The following is a 15,486-nucleotide window of genomic DNA, read 5'->3' on the forward strand; positions in this document are numbered from 1 at the left end:
CAAAGAGGAGGGATTATTATTGTATGACTCACAATATGCATGTACATGTATATGATTATGTACTTTATATGGGTATACATGTAAATGTATGTACACACATGCACATATATATTATACAGAAAACAATAAACAGATGAACAAATACACTGTAAAATAAGTGCAAATTGTGGTCTGTACTATGAAAGGGGGAAAAGGAGGTTTTGTGAGATAAACTAATAGGAAAAGGGTGGTGAGTTGATCCATAGATCTTTCTCCCAAGTGAAAGCTATCTAAAACTTGCTAAAAATTATAAAATATTTCATACTTTTACAAAATCACATATACATGCTACATATATTTAATGGATGTTAATATTTTGCTATATTTACTTCAGACTGCTTGTTTCCAAACAAATAAAAATGAAAAAGTACAGCTAAAGCAGCCCTCACCTATTCTTATACCCTTTATCTTTAAAGGTACCAATTTTCATGGTCATATATCATTCCTTCTTATGTAGACTTCTACTTCCAGAGAATGGACTGTTGTTCTATGTATTTTAACATCAGTACTGTAAGAGTCTTGTTTTTATTTTGTATATCTTGTTCAACAGCATATATATGTAGACCTGTTATTCAATGAAATCTTTTATCCAATTCATCATTATACGAACATTCTAATAGCTTATCTAATCCTGAACTGGTGAAGAGTTAAGTTATCTTTTCCTTTAACTCTCCAACTACTTGTTTTCTATGCAATTTAGCCATCTGCTGGTTCAGTGCCATGCCAGCAATCTGAGAATTTTTAATTCTGCTCATGCTTCTTAATGTATGGTGTTGACACTTAAATTTTCCCAGCCTAGTAATATAATTGTGAATTGGTATTTCCTTTCAGTTTTATTTTCCCTAACACCTCATAGATACCTGTTCATAATTATATGAGCTTTTAAAATTCTGTTTATTATCTGTTCTTATTCTATGGCTATTTATTATATTAGCTCTTTCCTATTTTTGTAGCTCTTTTTATATATTCAAATACAAATTCCTTGTCATTTAGTGAACTGACAAGTCCATTTCTTTACTTTCTTGATGGCATATTTGGTCATATAAACAAACTTAATTTAATGTATCCAAATATACCATATTTTCTTATGCTTTTTGCATCATACCTTGATATTTCCCTTATTTAAGGGTCTTTTTTTAGTGTTTAGATTTTAGTTCATTGGGAATTTATGTTCCTGTATGATATGAGGTAGGGTTCTAATTTTACCTTTTTCAATGTGGTTGGCCAATTGTTAAAAAGATGTTTTATACTGTCTGTTATGTACCAAGTTTACACTTAACTGTGGGTCTGTTTCTAAACTCCCTATTCACTTCATTAGCAGTCCCTCTGGGATAATTTCATGAATTTTAACTACTATAATATTTTAAGTATTGAGGAATGTTAATGTAAATACACCCACGCCCATCTCTTATTCTTTTCCAAATTGTTCTTGGTCATTTCTTTTAGCCCTTTAACCTTTCTCAGAAATTTTAAGATAGGTTGAACCTAGGCATTTATTATCATCATTATTATTATTATTGTGGAAAACTTTAATTGTTATAGTCAACTGCCCTGTTTCAATAGTTTTTCAGTCTCATTTAACGTATTTCTTTTTTGCTGAGTTTATTTGAAAGCAATTCCAAGCTACCTATAATTGTTGGAAAAGCTTCCACCCATCTCTAAAAGATAAGGACTTTGGATGGGGTGACCAGGGACAGTTATACTAAGAGCTGATATTTAATTTGAAATCTCAAATATACAGAGTTAATCATGGGAAGACTGTTCCAGGCAGGAATTGAGGGCAATAAAGGTTTTTTTTATATTGAAAGGAGTAAGTAGAAATCAGTGTGCTGGAACTTGTCTTGTCGGAAAGACAAGAGAGGTGACTGGAAGGAGAACAGAGATGCCATCCTATGAGGCAGTACAGGGTTTTGCATGTCTTGATCATGACTATAGTTGAAAGGCTTTAAGTAGGAAAGTGATGTGATCCATTATATTACTCAGAGAAAAGAGGCTGGGGCTTGGACAAAAGAGGGAGCATGAGAATGTTGGAAGGATCCTTTAACAGTCCAGGAGAGAGATGAAAGTCATATGCACTTGGGTGATCCAACACAAATGGAGATAAGTGGACAGGTTTGAGACATATTTATATAATGCATGACTGTGGGAGAAGCAAATAAATGAGAAAACAAAATGAGCATTAAAAAAAAAATCTCAGCAGAATAAAATAAAGAGCTAAGTAAATCTAATAAGCTACCAAATGTGAGGTCCTTATCTTGAATTTCAACCAAACCATTAACAACTATGTTAGTAATCTGACTTGCTAATTCCTTTTTTTTTTCCCTTCCTAGTTGAGTCAAAGGATGGTGAAGGTGAAAGCAACTTAGATTCCCTCAAGTGGGCTATAGAGCTACTGCATAAATAGCTGTACAACATCCAATTAAGGTGATGTTTCTGCCTGTGAAAGCTATATATAAGCAAATGAAGCTAGAAAGGTATGTGTTAGCAATACAAAATTACGATGGGGTCCTGTTTTATATAGACAGCTCAGTGTTATATGCAACTGGAAAAAGTAACTGATGAATCAGAATCTCACATATTACAATGACATCCATCAAAATCATAAATTGTAGAGTTAGTTTATAAGTTGGTATTTATTCCCAACTAATGTCATACCATTATGAAGTCCTACAATAGATGCATCCCTTTTTAAAAACCTTGTACTGAAAGAGAAGGAACTCATTCCAAAGCTAAGAGCTATTCATCGAGTGTTTAACAGTATTGATCAGACACAGTCTAAGAATACATTCTTAAGCCCTACAAATGTCCAGAAAAGATAAGGTATGTGCTCTAATTACAAATAACTGTGATATAAAACAGAATTCAGTAATTGTTGGAGAAATGCTAAAATATTATTAGATTGAGTTTCACAGAAACTGGATTATGTCTCCTTGACTTTTATATTTTCAGCTAGTACAATGAACAACAAGTAGTTTAATGTTTAACAAGTGCTCCTTTATTCATCCCTTTATACAATGTTTATGAAGTACTTACTGATGTTGGCACAAAAAACCTAGTCCCTGCCTTTGAAAAGTTTATACTCATCCATTCAAACTCATTTTGAGTGCCCGCTTACAGGTAGAAAGTAAGGACATACAAATCAGAATCTGTCTGGAGACAATGTTGAAAAGACAGAAGGCAGTATATGAGCTAGGAGTCAGAGTGCCTGGAGGAGTTTTAAAAAATCCAACGCTTTGAGATGGTAAAGAATATCAGTGGAGGGCACTTGTCTTTTTCTCTAAAACCTCTTACAGGTTTTCAGATGTTTGGGATAAAAAGGTTATAAACTGAAGGGCCTGGGAGAGAAATGGTTAGCATCTCCAACCTCCAAAAAATAATGGAGTAAATGGAGTTAGCAACCCCAACCTCCAAAAAAGAAAACAAAAAACAAACAGAAAGAGAGAGAGACTAAAGACAAATGGAGGATATTGCATTAGGGAAACAAGAGACTGAGGTAAAAAGGAAAAAGTGGAGAGGGGGAGACAGTAGGGAGCAGAGGGTTGTGGTCTGAGTTGAGGATACTGAAATTTATTATTTCAAAGATAAAACTGGTCTAATCTAGTTTGTAAAAACATGTTGGTTGCAGCTGTGAACATAAACAGTCACATTAAGTGGTGGTAAAGGATATGAACAGATCAAAGAAAAGACAATAGGAGAGAGAGGGTCAAGGAAATATGGGCCTAGTCTTTCAATGAGTCATCACATGGATACTGACATTGCAGTTTGTTAGAAAATACTGGAATGGAAAAAAGTTAGAAAATTATTGTGAACTTGTTAAATGTTGGTGAACTTTCAGGGGATTCTGAGGAGCAGGAGCAGAATGAGACTTGGTAAAATTTTCATGGAGAAAAAAATATTTGATATGAACCTTTAGCAGGCATAGAAGGGGAAGATGCTTTAGTCTGAAGGATAGACTGAGAAAGGTCAGAGAAGTCCCTGGCTAACTAGTTCTGATTCCTTGTTGCTTTTCTCAAATGAAATGACCTGAAAACAGTTTCATTTTGTGAGTCATTGAGATTTTCAGTACATTGAAGTGAGTATTTTTCAAAAGGATTACTAGTTATCTTTCTCCACTCTTAATTATCCCAACTTCCATAATTCCATTATCTCCACCAAGACAGCTAATCATTTAGCAGACTGACGGTTGGTCAGATACAGACAGGACTTGGTATAGTAAATCTGCAGCAGGTATCAGGTCTGATTCCATAAACCCATGCTGATTATTTGCAATGTAAGAGGATGCAGAAAGTCTGGCAATTTCAATTTATTTAATAGTAGCTTTACAGAGCTATCTGCTTATCATTGCCTAGTTGATCTTGGCTCCAGCCTAAGGTCCTATTTTGGATCTTCACTGTGAAAATCCTATCATCAGATAGGAGAAAGGACCTTTTGAGGGTCATGTGGTACTAACTCCTGCTCAATTAAAAACTTCCCCTAAAACTTCTATTTCAGTTTCTGTGGGAACACTACTCCTTTGTTTGAAAAATCACTGATTCAGAGGCAGACTGCTACATCTGTCTTCACTATAGTAAGTTCTCAAATTAATACCACAATGCTGGATAGACATGATCTGTCACTGTACATCCAAGTTGTATTTACTATTTGTCTTCTACCATTTTGACATGTCTGAAAGCACTCAGTTTACATAGCCTGTAACATAAGCCACACTAGTTGTTGAAACCGAATCAAAACCTTCAATGCATTTTCACTACTTGATAAAGAAAATAGGTATGTTTTAGTCATACACCCAGTGTAAAGTCTCAGGTTAAAATCTGTTTCTTATTGATTCTTTATCTCTACTCTCATTAAGAAATTTGCAGGTAGTGGGAGGGAAATGACACTAGTAATAGACTCCAACTTAGCGGTCCACAGTAGCATATTTATGCCCTGTGTATTCAGAGAAAAAAGGGAAGAAAGATGAAGGGAAGGAAACAAATTATAATTTCAACCTTTCCTGAATTATGAATATATCTATGAACCTTAATTTCTATGGGTAAAGTAATAGCTCTCAATGACACAACAAACATTTTTGAATATCAAATGCACGCAAGAATAGAAGAGCTTTGTTAATTAAAATATCCGCATGTAAGACATCTACTACCTGCTTTCATGTGCAATTTAAAGTATCTATCCCTTGACCTCTTTATATTTTCACTTCCTAAATACTGAACATTTATCTGTAGATATATTCAGTTAGAGAAAAATAATGTGTTCCTTTTAAGAGGATCTTTCATCACACAGCTTCTCATTACTCATGTGAAGTGCCAAGAACCTTGAGAGGACAGAAAGAAATCATTTCTCTCTAGCTTTTCTGTAGCTCCCCTTTTGACAGCACTCAAGCACAGGCAGATTGGCTATAGAGCCACAGGGATTTGATGAAACAAAGCTTTCCACAGCAATGCAGAATCCAGCTGCTTCTATTGCAAGGAAAGTACAAGATATGACCTTGGTTGATTATTGGTAAGTATGCTAGTTGCTGAGCCAAACTCAGAAGCCCAAGGAAAAAGGCATAATGCTTTTACTGATTTAATCCTGAAACTTTTCTTTCACAATAAGATGTGCTGCAAATGGAATATTTTTACAGAGGGCTCGGAATAGCATGGTATTTTCTATTGCTACAGCTGCTGATACGTACCAAATAATCCTATCAATTCCTATATTTGTAATGATAACAAAATGCTGTCACACAATATGTTGGTGCTTATAAAGCACTGAACACATGTGATATTTTAAATTTAAAAGATGAACTCATGATGAGTGAGATTTAAATAACCATATTTAAAAAAACTCTCAATGTGAAACTAAATTTAGTTTCCAAATGCTACACACATTTGATAGTCATCAAAAATCCTTCTTTACTCTAACATAGGTAATATTTGTTATTTTCCAAAGTTAAAAAGAAATGTTAAAGGAAAAGGAATTGTCAACAATTATAGTTCCAAAATGTTCGGAATTCAGGTTCACATGCAGATAAAATCACTGCAGATAAGACCAGACCTTCATCTGGAGGCATTAACAAAAAAAAAAAAAAAAAAAAAACTTAAACATTTGTACATCAATTTTCGGGCTACCAAATTATCTGCATACCTATTTAGAAACAAGAAAGCCTATGAACATATGTCAACATGCACAGACCTTTTATGCAGTAAATATTCTAGATAGACGTTTTGTTTGCTGATTTTTTTTTCCTTCCAATTTTTTTCCCTCTCCAGGATAGGAATATGGTGAACTTAACAAACCATTATGCAAAACAAAATTGCATATTTTATTAAGTCACTCATTTAATTATTTTTAAAAATCATGTAAAAGAGCTCTGCCAGATTTCATTTAAAACTAAATTAAATTTTCTATTTAGTAAACTAACCATTGGCAACTATGACTGATATTAAATAATGAGCTGAGACATTTTAATAATTTCTTGGACATCATTAGTTATATCTTTTTTCTTCACATAACTTTAAGTATTTCCTTACACATAACGTAAAAAAAAAATTTTTTTTAAACAAGTTGACTGAAGAATAGCATGATTTAGCTGACCATGGAATTTTGATATGCTCTCCTCAGACCCAGAGAGTCTGAAATAGTTATTTTAAATTTAAAACTTATTTTGTGATGCATCAATTAACAGAAATAAAAATTAATACATATGAAAAGTCTAACAACAAATCACATTGTTTTCAATTTTTAGGGCAACTTACTATTTTTGGCCTTATCAGTATACCAAAACCTTCCCTGATTAGTATAGGTAAAGTTTTGGTGTTATGCTTTTCCAACATTGTCTAAAACATTTTACATAATGCCATAAACTCTTCATAAATATCAAAAAACAAATTAATTGTGTAAGTACCATAGCTGAGAATATCATTTCCTCACTCTTAGACATGTTACTTTCCTCTGCCATCTTTTTGGTATTACCACTAACCACCAACCTTTGAATTTTTGCAGTTTTCTCTTGTTTTTGAAGACTCCCCCTTCATATAATACTCTGAAGTACAGGTATATAGCTGTGAATATTATTATAATGCATACTTCCAAAGTGCTTTTGCAATTTCTCTGCCATTAATAGTCAAGTCTATACATTATGCTATGCTCAGACATTAGTATTTTCTTATTAGAGAGAATAACTAATTTTACAGAGTAGAAATTTCTTATGTCATACAAATGAAATCTCAGTAAATTATTTTAATCTGTATTATTACTGCAATAATCAAATGCTTCAAAATACTTTCTGATCATATTTTCTATTATGTGAATTATTCTAGAAGGGGTATCTCTCTAACAACCATGCATGTGTCTTTATACTCTATTATTTATTTTTAAAATAAACCAATGTGATTACTAACTGCAAGCATTTATTTTACAATATATATTGTTTTACATTACTTGGTAGCATTTCAACTTGATATTTTTAAATTATTAAATATGTTTTATGTGTTTTTTGTTGTTGTTGTTACTTTGAAGCTTAGGTAATAGTCCTATTAATGTCCAACAAATAGGCAACTAAACCTCCAATTTGAATTAAAAAAAATCAATCTATTTAATCCACCTGTAATATATTTTGCATGTATTATAAGAAGTGGATCTAAATGACTTCTTCAAACTTGCTAGTACCACAACCATTTATTAAATAAATTAATCTGTTTTATTATTATTTTTCAAAGTTTTTTTCTCTATTTTTGCATGCAAGAATTGGGATATAGGCCATAGGTAGGAGGGAAAAAGGGGGGTGAGAGATTCACCAGAGACAGAGAGGGGGCCAGAAAAGGGCGGTCAGCTGAAAGACACCTCTGAGGAGAGCAGGGAATGAGACAGGTGAGGTCCACTGCACCATATGGGTCACCTTTCTGGCCAGGGATGGAACTCATGCTGCACTGGCTGCAGAAAGCTTCATAATTCTGATACTTAACCCCTTGTTCCACAAAGAAGGACTCCTATTCTATAATGTTTCATTCTTATTCATTTTAAATTATTGTGTACAGCATGTTGTGATTTTTTTTGTATTTCCAATACCTATAATATAATCAAACATTTTAAATTATATAATTTTCTACTATGGGGATCTCCCTGGTGGTGCAACGGTTTAAAGTACAGCACTACAAAGCTATCCATAGCCAAACTTCAGCGAGACTTCAATTCCTGGCCCTGGAGGTGATCCACATGGTGCAGCAGATCTCTCTTGTCTCACCCACTGTTCCCCTCTTCCTTGACCTGCCTGCTCTGCTCCCCACTCTGTCTCTGGTGAATCCTCTCACTGCTCCTGCACCTCTGGCCTGTACCCCAGGCCTATATGTTCCCCCAAATCTCTGAAATCATCTCTTCTTTGTGCCGATCACAAAGCAAACAGCCTGGCTAGTTTCATTAATGTTTTAATGATATGCCCTGCGTTACATATTAAAGAAAGAGAATGACAGACCAGGACATTTGTCCTCTAGAAGCCTCAATTATCCCCTCTCTAAATTGAAGGTAATGGTATTTTAGATTTATATAAAGAATAGGAATGTTTTTTGAACTATTGGAGCACAACATACATATTTTTTTTCAAAGATTTATTCATTTTATGTATACCGAAATGGGGTACAAGCCAGAGGTGCAGGAATGGTGAGAGGATTCACCAAAGACAGAGTGGGGAGCAGGACAGGCAGATCGATGAGATACACTGCTGAGGGGGGCAGCGGGCAAGGCTGAGAGGTCTGCTGTGCCATGTGGGTCACCTCTGGAGCCAGGGATTGAACTTGCACCGAAGCAGCTGTGGTCAGCTTACAGTGCTACGTCCTTATCGGCTGTGCTGCCAGGGAGGGCCCAGCATCCATATTTTGAATATAGCAGTATTTCATGCTTGACACCTGACATTGTTCTTTCATGTGTACTATCTTATTTGCATTGTTTGTCTTCATAAGCCCCTGTTCAATGATAATGGTGTTGTTTATGTTACTACAACTACTAACATCAAAACCAAATAGGTAAAAACTTAATAACAAAGCAGATGACTTATTTTCTATCGTTATATTTGTAAATGCATTTGTAGATCACCTCCATTACAATAACCTCATCCCTGAATAGTTTGATTTTTTTTCTGCTCTAATAATTACAAATGCCCTTCGTTTATATGTTTTATTAGTTGATTGTAGTGCATTTGTGTCAGATTGAACAGGTTTATTTAGTTTCTTATTACCTCTTAAAAATATGGTTACTGGGCCCTCCCTGGTGGTGCAGCGGGTTAAAGCACTGCACTGAGAAGCTAAAGCTACTTCCACATGAGTTCGATCCCTGCCGGCCATGGATGTGACCCACGTGGTGTGGCAGAAATCTCCTGAACTGCCCATTGCTCCCCTAGGCAGTGTATTTCAGTACATCTGCCTTTCTGGTCCCCATTCTGTCTCTGGCCTGTACCCCAGTTCTGTATGTACAAATAAATAAATCTTTAAAAAATATATATATGGTTACTAATTTTGGTTTTCTAGATTATCACAGTTCCAGAATAAATTCTGTTTTAGAGCCAGATATTAATAAAAGCAGTTACTTAATTAAACATGGGAAAAAAACAAGACTAGTTATTTATCATGATATCATGATATATAAAAATATTCCTGCTGGAACTGGAAACATAAAACTCAAGTCAAACTTATTACTACTCAGTGTCTTTTAAATTTTAGATTATATTACTTTAAGAATTTTTCTTATTACGTGCCTTATATGAAGGGCTGATGTTATGATATGGCAGAAAAAGGAATCAAAGAGAAAGAATAAATCTTTTTTTTTCCTTGTGGGCTTTAAATGCTATCCTTGGGGATGAGATAATAAAAGAACAGAATGAACAGAAAATAGGTATAACCTGCACACACTTGTACATGGGAGGGAGTTTCATTGCTTTTCATCTCTTAAGCATGGTCTACAAGAAGGTCTTTTTCATCATAACCTTCATTCATAACCTAGACCTTCTGCTTTCAAATACATTCCCTTTTTTTCTTCCCAGAATATCATTTCAGTTATGGGAGAATAATTTTTTCTTTGTGCCGGCCTTAGCCTCTGTTCTATTCTATCTACTCCAAGTTGCGTCCTTAGAAAAGCAATAATAATGCCATTTTTTCCCTTGAATCATTTGGTTAACAAGACTGAACAATTTACTGACAGGAGCAAATTAAGCAATTCAATCAATTGCCTAAAATATAATTTATTTTTACTTATGTTGTGCTTTTAGTTCAGTTTAAATGTACACACACACACGACTAGTAATAAATATTAAAGGCATTGACCAAGATGATACAACTGCTTTCATTGTAGAACCAGACAATGAGCTTTAGATATGGTTTCCATACTCACGGGGAAAATGATTAGAAGTGGATGGATTGACACTGTCCCCACTGTCAGCACTTTCACTGCTGGAAACTTCATCATCTGATTCCCGCACTGAGGAGCAGGGTGAAGAGCCGTCAACTTCTTCGAACTTCCTCTTTAAAATTCCACTCATAGCTGCAGCGCTGTCACATGTACCTGTAACAGGGACGGGAGCGATGAAGCATTGAAATATTTGACCGCTGAATGTGTAGCCAAGGTCTCCAGAGTCATTTTTATGTATTTTTTTTTTTGAAATACATGAGCTGAGTTTTCCCTTGAAAGTATCATTACACAGCTTTCTTTTATATTAACAAAAATTAAATAGGAGCATTTGACTATTTGGTTATAAAAAAATGTATCCATTTTTTCACACATAGTACATTTTGATGTAAAAGTTGTATCCCTTTTTGTTGGCAAATTGAAAAAAAATGTACCTGAGTTTGTGAAATTATAACAAAAATTAATATTGATAGCCCCCAAAGTACTAAATGATGATTGCCTTGTATAGCATTCATCTGAAAGGAACATAGATACGCATACAAAAATTTTATATTTGAATTTAAATGCAAGAAATCTAATTAGCTGAGCACAACAAAGCATATAAAATCAGTCCCAAACTTTAGGCAGTCTCCCTTTCAAAACTGCAGTAAACTGGAATGTGTATCCAAGAAACCTGGTGCTGAAACAATTGCCACAGTTACAAAAACCTCCCAAGGCTGTTTACCTGGGAGATTCCACTAATTGAGTGGGAAGGCTGTGAGGCAGGAATGGTTTCTCTTTAGGGTAAATGGACAATTTCCTCTCTTTTAGCTGCCCTTTCTTCACCTTCTTCACTTATCTTGACCTATGCACAGTCAACTAAACTTTCTTTGCAGTGTAAGGGTATTTTATATAAGCTTTATATAATAAAAACAAAAAGCTTCGGAAATAAGCTGTATATAAATTAACTTAGATATATACACATGGTCTAACACTGCTATGTTAGGTTAACTTCACTGGCATATTAAGTGAATATTCCATGCATTCCACTTTCCATCTTATTCATGTCAGTTCATTTTAGCCTTCATTTGTGCTCTGGAAGCTCTTCTTTTCTTTTTTGGCAATTCTAGTGATCAGTCCTGTTGATCAGAAAGAACCAAGACCTATAAACCATTGTGATGTCTACTTGGTTACATTACGGAGGTACTGTTCCCCCAAATCTCTGAAATCATCTCTTCTTTGTGCCGATCATAAAGCAAACAGCGTGGCTAGTTTCCCTTAGCTAAACCAGTTCTCCAAACTCTAATTAATACATTGCAAAGTGGAATACTTGCATTGCCCACAACTCACATCACTAAGGAGGGAAATGCAAATTCTAAGGCCCTACCCCAGATCTACAGAAAAAGAAACCTCCATGGGTAGGGCCCTGCACTCTGATTTATGGAGACTCCCAGGTGCTCTTGATACATGCTGAAATTAGAGGCCACTTTTTAAATTTCTTATCTGCTCTCTCTTTCCTTTTTCCCTTTCCTCTCTACTACTTTCCTTTCTAGGGTGCATCCATCTACCTACTAGGCCTGGAGATTCACTTAAGTAAAATTAAGTACAGGATTAGGTGGCTTATAAATATTATTAATTTCAATTGACTCTTATTCATCTAAGCACTACTTGAGTAACTGTTATATAGAGGTTTGACACCTTCATTGGAATAGGGAGTAGCTGACTTCAGGGAACAAGCATCCACTATTCTGGGCTCCATCACATTGAAAATGCTACCAAATTCATGTTCTACTGCCTTTTATTTATACATATCTTTCACATCCTTTACATTCACAATATGAATTAGAGCAATATGAAACTAAAGCATTATTTACTCATTGAGAACAAAAACCTGTATATCTCTATTATAACTTTGACTTTACCACTAGTCGGATTAGCATATTACTTTCTCCATCTTAAGAGTGTGAAATGCATAAAATGTTCATGCATATCTGAGTAGGGTGAAGAAGAAAAAAGATATTTTAAGTAAAGTTCTCGAAATAAAAGTAGGACACAATATAAATTTTAAAATGGTTCACTTCCAACAAGATGCAATGCAATTCATGAGAGACTCCCTCAAAGTAATATAAGATGGAAACTCATGTATAAAAAGTACACTTTAATAATAAGATATTGTAATAGGAACAATTAAAAACTGTGTCCTTCTTAAGCTCCACTTCTCTTACTCCTCCATCTCTAGCTTCTTTAGGAAAAGTCAGATGTCTCAAGATTCATGGGTCACAGAGAAATATTTCTCAGCATGGTGAAATATGGAATTTGATATACTGCTCTTTCTTACTTCCTAGGGAAACGAGATTGGAAATTTTGAGGAAGGATGAGGGAAATTAAAGGCCTCTTTTTCCACTTAGTTTTTACATTTGGAATTGATAAGACTTGAAAAGCAATGATTGAAGTTTGAATATATTGATAATTGGTACGTAGGTATTGGAACAGGAGGAGCCTGAGCTAGACCTCGGGCCAAAAGAAGAAACAGACTACTCAGAGTAGAATTAATGCCTTAACTGGAAATGAGCACTTCCAATAATTACCAAGGAGCATAACCTTAATGTAAACCCACAAGACTGGTTAAATATTAACTTTCTTGTTTATTGATAAAGCATGACCTCCTAGTTTCACTTCATTCAAACAAATACATTATATGAGGGGCCTCTCTGGTGGCACTGGGGTTAAAGTTTCAGAACTACCTAGCTACTACCAGCCATTGAGGCCTGAGTTTGATTCCTGGCAAGGGAGCGAAACCGATTGGCAAGCAGACCTCTCCTGCCTTGCCCACTGCTTCCCCCAGTAGTGTATTTCAGTAAATCTGGCTATCCCACTCCCCATTCTATCTCTGATGAATCCTCTCAGCCCCTGAACCTCTGGTCTACACCCCAGTTCTTGTACTTGTATGCATAAGTAAATAAAGTAAATCCTTTAAAAAAGGAGCATAACAAAATATCATAACAATTTATGAGGACTAAATGATCCAACATATAACCCTTGATCTAAACTTAATAGTTGAATGGTAAAGGGAGCATGCATTTTTCTTCCATATCATCTATACTATATCACTAAGAAAGAAAAGAATAAAATTTAAGAAAAAGACACTGCTAATGAATGAGTTGCATATATTTTTGGTTTGCCCATAGCATCTTGGCTCTTTTAGAATTTGAGAAAACTAATATGTGGCTAGCTAGATGTGGATCAAAGTAAGCAAATAAATTCTTAAATACCAACACATTCTATTCTTGTTCCTACAGCTATGGCATAATAAATTTGGAAGATATGAAATCAACTAACATAGTCCATATTTTAATTGACTTTATATGGCATCAAAGTCCAAAGAACAGAACATAAAGCAGGACAGACATTAATTTATTCTAAATATGAAAAGCTGAAAGTCTAAACTCTGTAAGAGCCAATTTAATATAGCTACTTTATACAATTCTTGAAACACTCACTAGTCAAGGGCATCACCATTCTTTCTTACTTGGACTGGAATAAAGCCTCCTAATTATTATGTTCCATCCACAACAATGTTTTTCAAGTTGCAGGTAGAAGTATAAATTTAAATGCAAATCTGATCATGTCAGTCTTTAGGCTGAAATTACTAAATGGCTTTGAATTAATTTATAGTAAAGTTCAAAATCCCCAAACTGGCTATAAAGTCCATAACAATCTAGTTTGATTAACCTCTTCATCTTCATTTTGAGCCACTGACCCTGTCATCAATATTTCAGCTTTAAATATCTTGCAGTTTCTCCAATCCATATATTGTTCATCTCTAACCTGTAGGCCTACTGATATACTATGCCATTGGATTAACGTTTGTTATTTTTCCCCAAAGCACTTACTACCTTCTAATTCCAGAGTGCTTATGTATTTCATATTTATAACATATTGTTTTAGCACTGACTAAAAACAAGTATAGAGATTTTCATTTTACTTCTTAATACAAGGGCCTAGAACAGTCTTTAGATGCTATATATGCTCCACAAATATTTGGTGAACAGATGAAACCTTCCCATTTCCATATGTTAATTATTGTATCAGTATCTCTCTTAATTGCTGGACTGAAAGCTCCATGAAACAGAAATTGTGTTCATCTCATTCACCACTGCAACTCATCTAACAAAATATCTGGCATATTTAATTGAGAATTAAAATGAGAGATGAAATTGACCTCAAAATGTCACATAATTTTTTTGCTTGCAAGCAACCCAAAAGCCAATTCCAGCTAACTTAAGCACAAGCATCTGTTGAAAAATACACTAGTTCATGCAATCTAAAATAGAACTGAAATCCAAAACTGAAGAAATGACAGTTTCTGGGATTACTATAGAAACTCCTTAATGTTTTCTCTAGGGCTCTACTGCTAGCAGTTTAAGTCCAGCACCCTTTCTCTATATCTCCCAGTGTAAGTTTAATGTCCCAATGAACAACTGTAAAAGGCATCTTGGGTCAGGTATCTGTCCCTTGATCATTTGATTACATGTCAGAAGGCAAGGACACACCCAAGTAGTCACTACTGCAGAAAATTTCAGCCGTAACCCGTAGACTTCAACATGTTCAATTGTACTTCCAAGCCAATTATCTTCTCCCTGTCTAACAATGATCTATCTTATCTTTTCATTTATTAATTAAGTTCATGAATTCACTACTTAGCCATCTTCTCAACCTGGGATTCCCTTTCCCTGCACCCATATGCGTCTTCAATGCCAAATTTAAAAGTGAACTATTTTATTTTAAGACTATAAGAAACATCTTATGATCTTCAATGTTATTCTTGATTAACAAATACTACTTCTGTTGCATTTTTATTAGATTTTATTTAGCAGAAGCCTCTGAGTACATATAAAAAAAATGGTAGAAAAGTACAGATGTTTCCATTTTTCTCCTTAAAACTTACTGACAAACTGGCCCTCCCTGGTGGTGCAGCAGGTTAAAGCACAGCTCTGAGAAGCTAAAGCCACTTCCGCTTGAGTTAGATTCCTGCCTGCCCAGGAGGTGACCACAGGGCGTGGCAGACCTCTCCTGACCCGCCCGCTGCTCCCC

At 34.9% G+C, this 15,486-nt stretch overlaps 1 protein-coding gene across 2 annotated transcripts in view; it reads right to left on the reverse strand.

Moving 5' to 3' along the window:
• CSRNP3 (cysteine-serine-rich nuclear protein 3) overlaps positions 1 to 15,486 on the reverse strand; it is a 165,261-nt gene that overhangs the window by 56,587 nt on the left and 93,188 nt on the right. For both annotated transcript variants that reach the window (XM_004674586.1, XM_012725931.1), the window contains one exon: positions 10,399 to 10,569. In XM_004674586.1, coding sequence (XP_004674643.1) covers positions 10,399 to 10,546 — 148 coding nt within the window. In that variant the 5' untranslated portion in view covers positions 10,547 to 10,569. The remainder of the gene's footprint in view (positions 1 to 10,398; positions 10,570 to 15,486) is intronic.

Source organism: Condylura cristata, unplaced genomic scaffold (genome assembly GCF_000260355.1).
Source record: "Condylura cristata isolate star-nosed mole 26May11 unplaced genomic scaffold, ConCri1.0 scaffold00002, whole genome shotgun sequence".
Classification (NCBI taxonomy): Eukaryota; Metazoa; Chordata; class Mammalia; order Eulipotyphla; family Talpidae; genus Condylura; species Condylura cristata.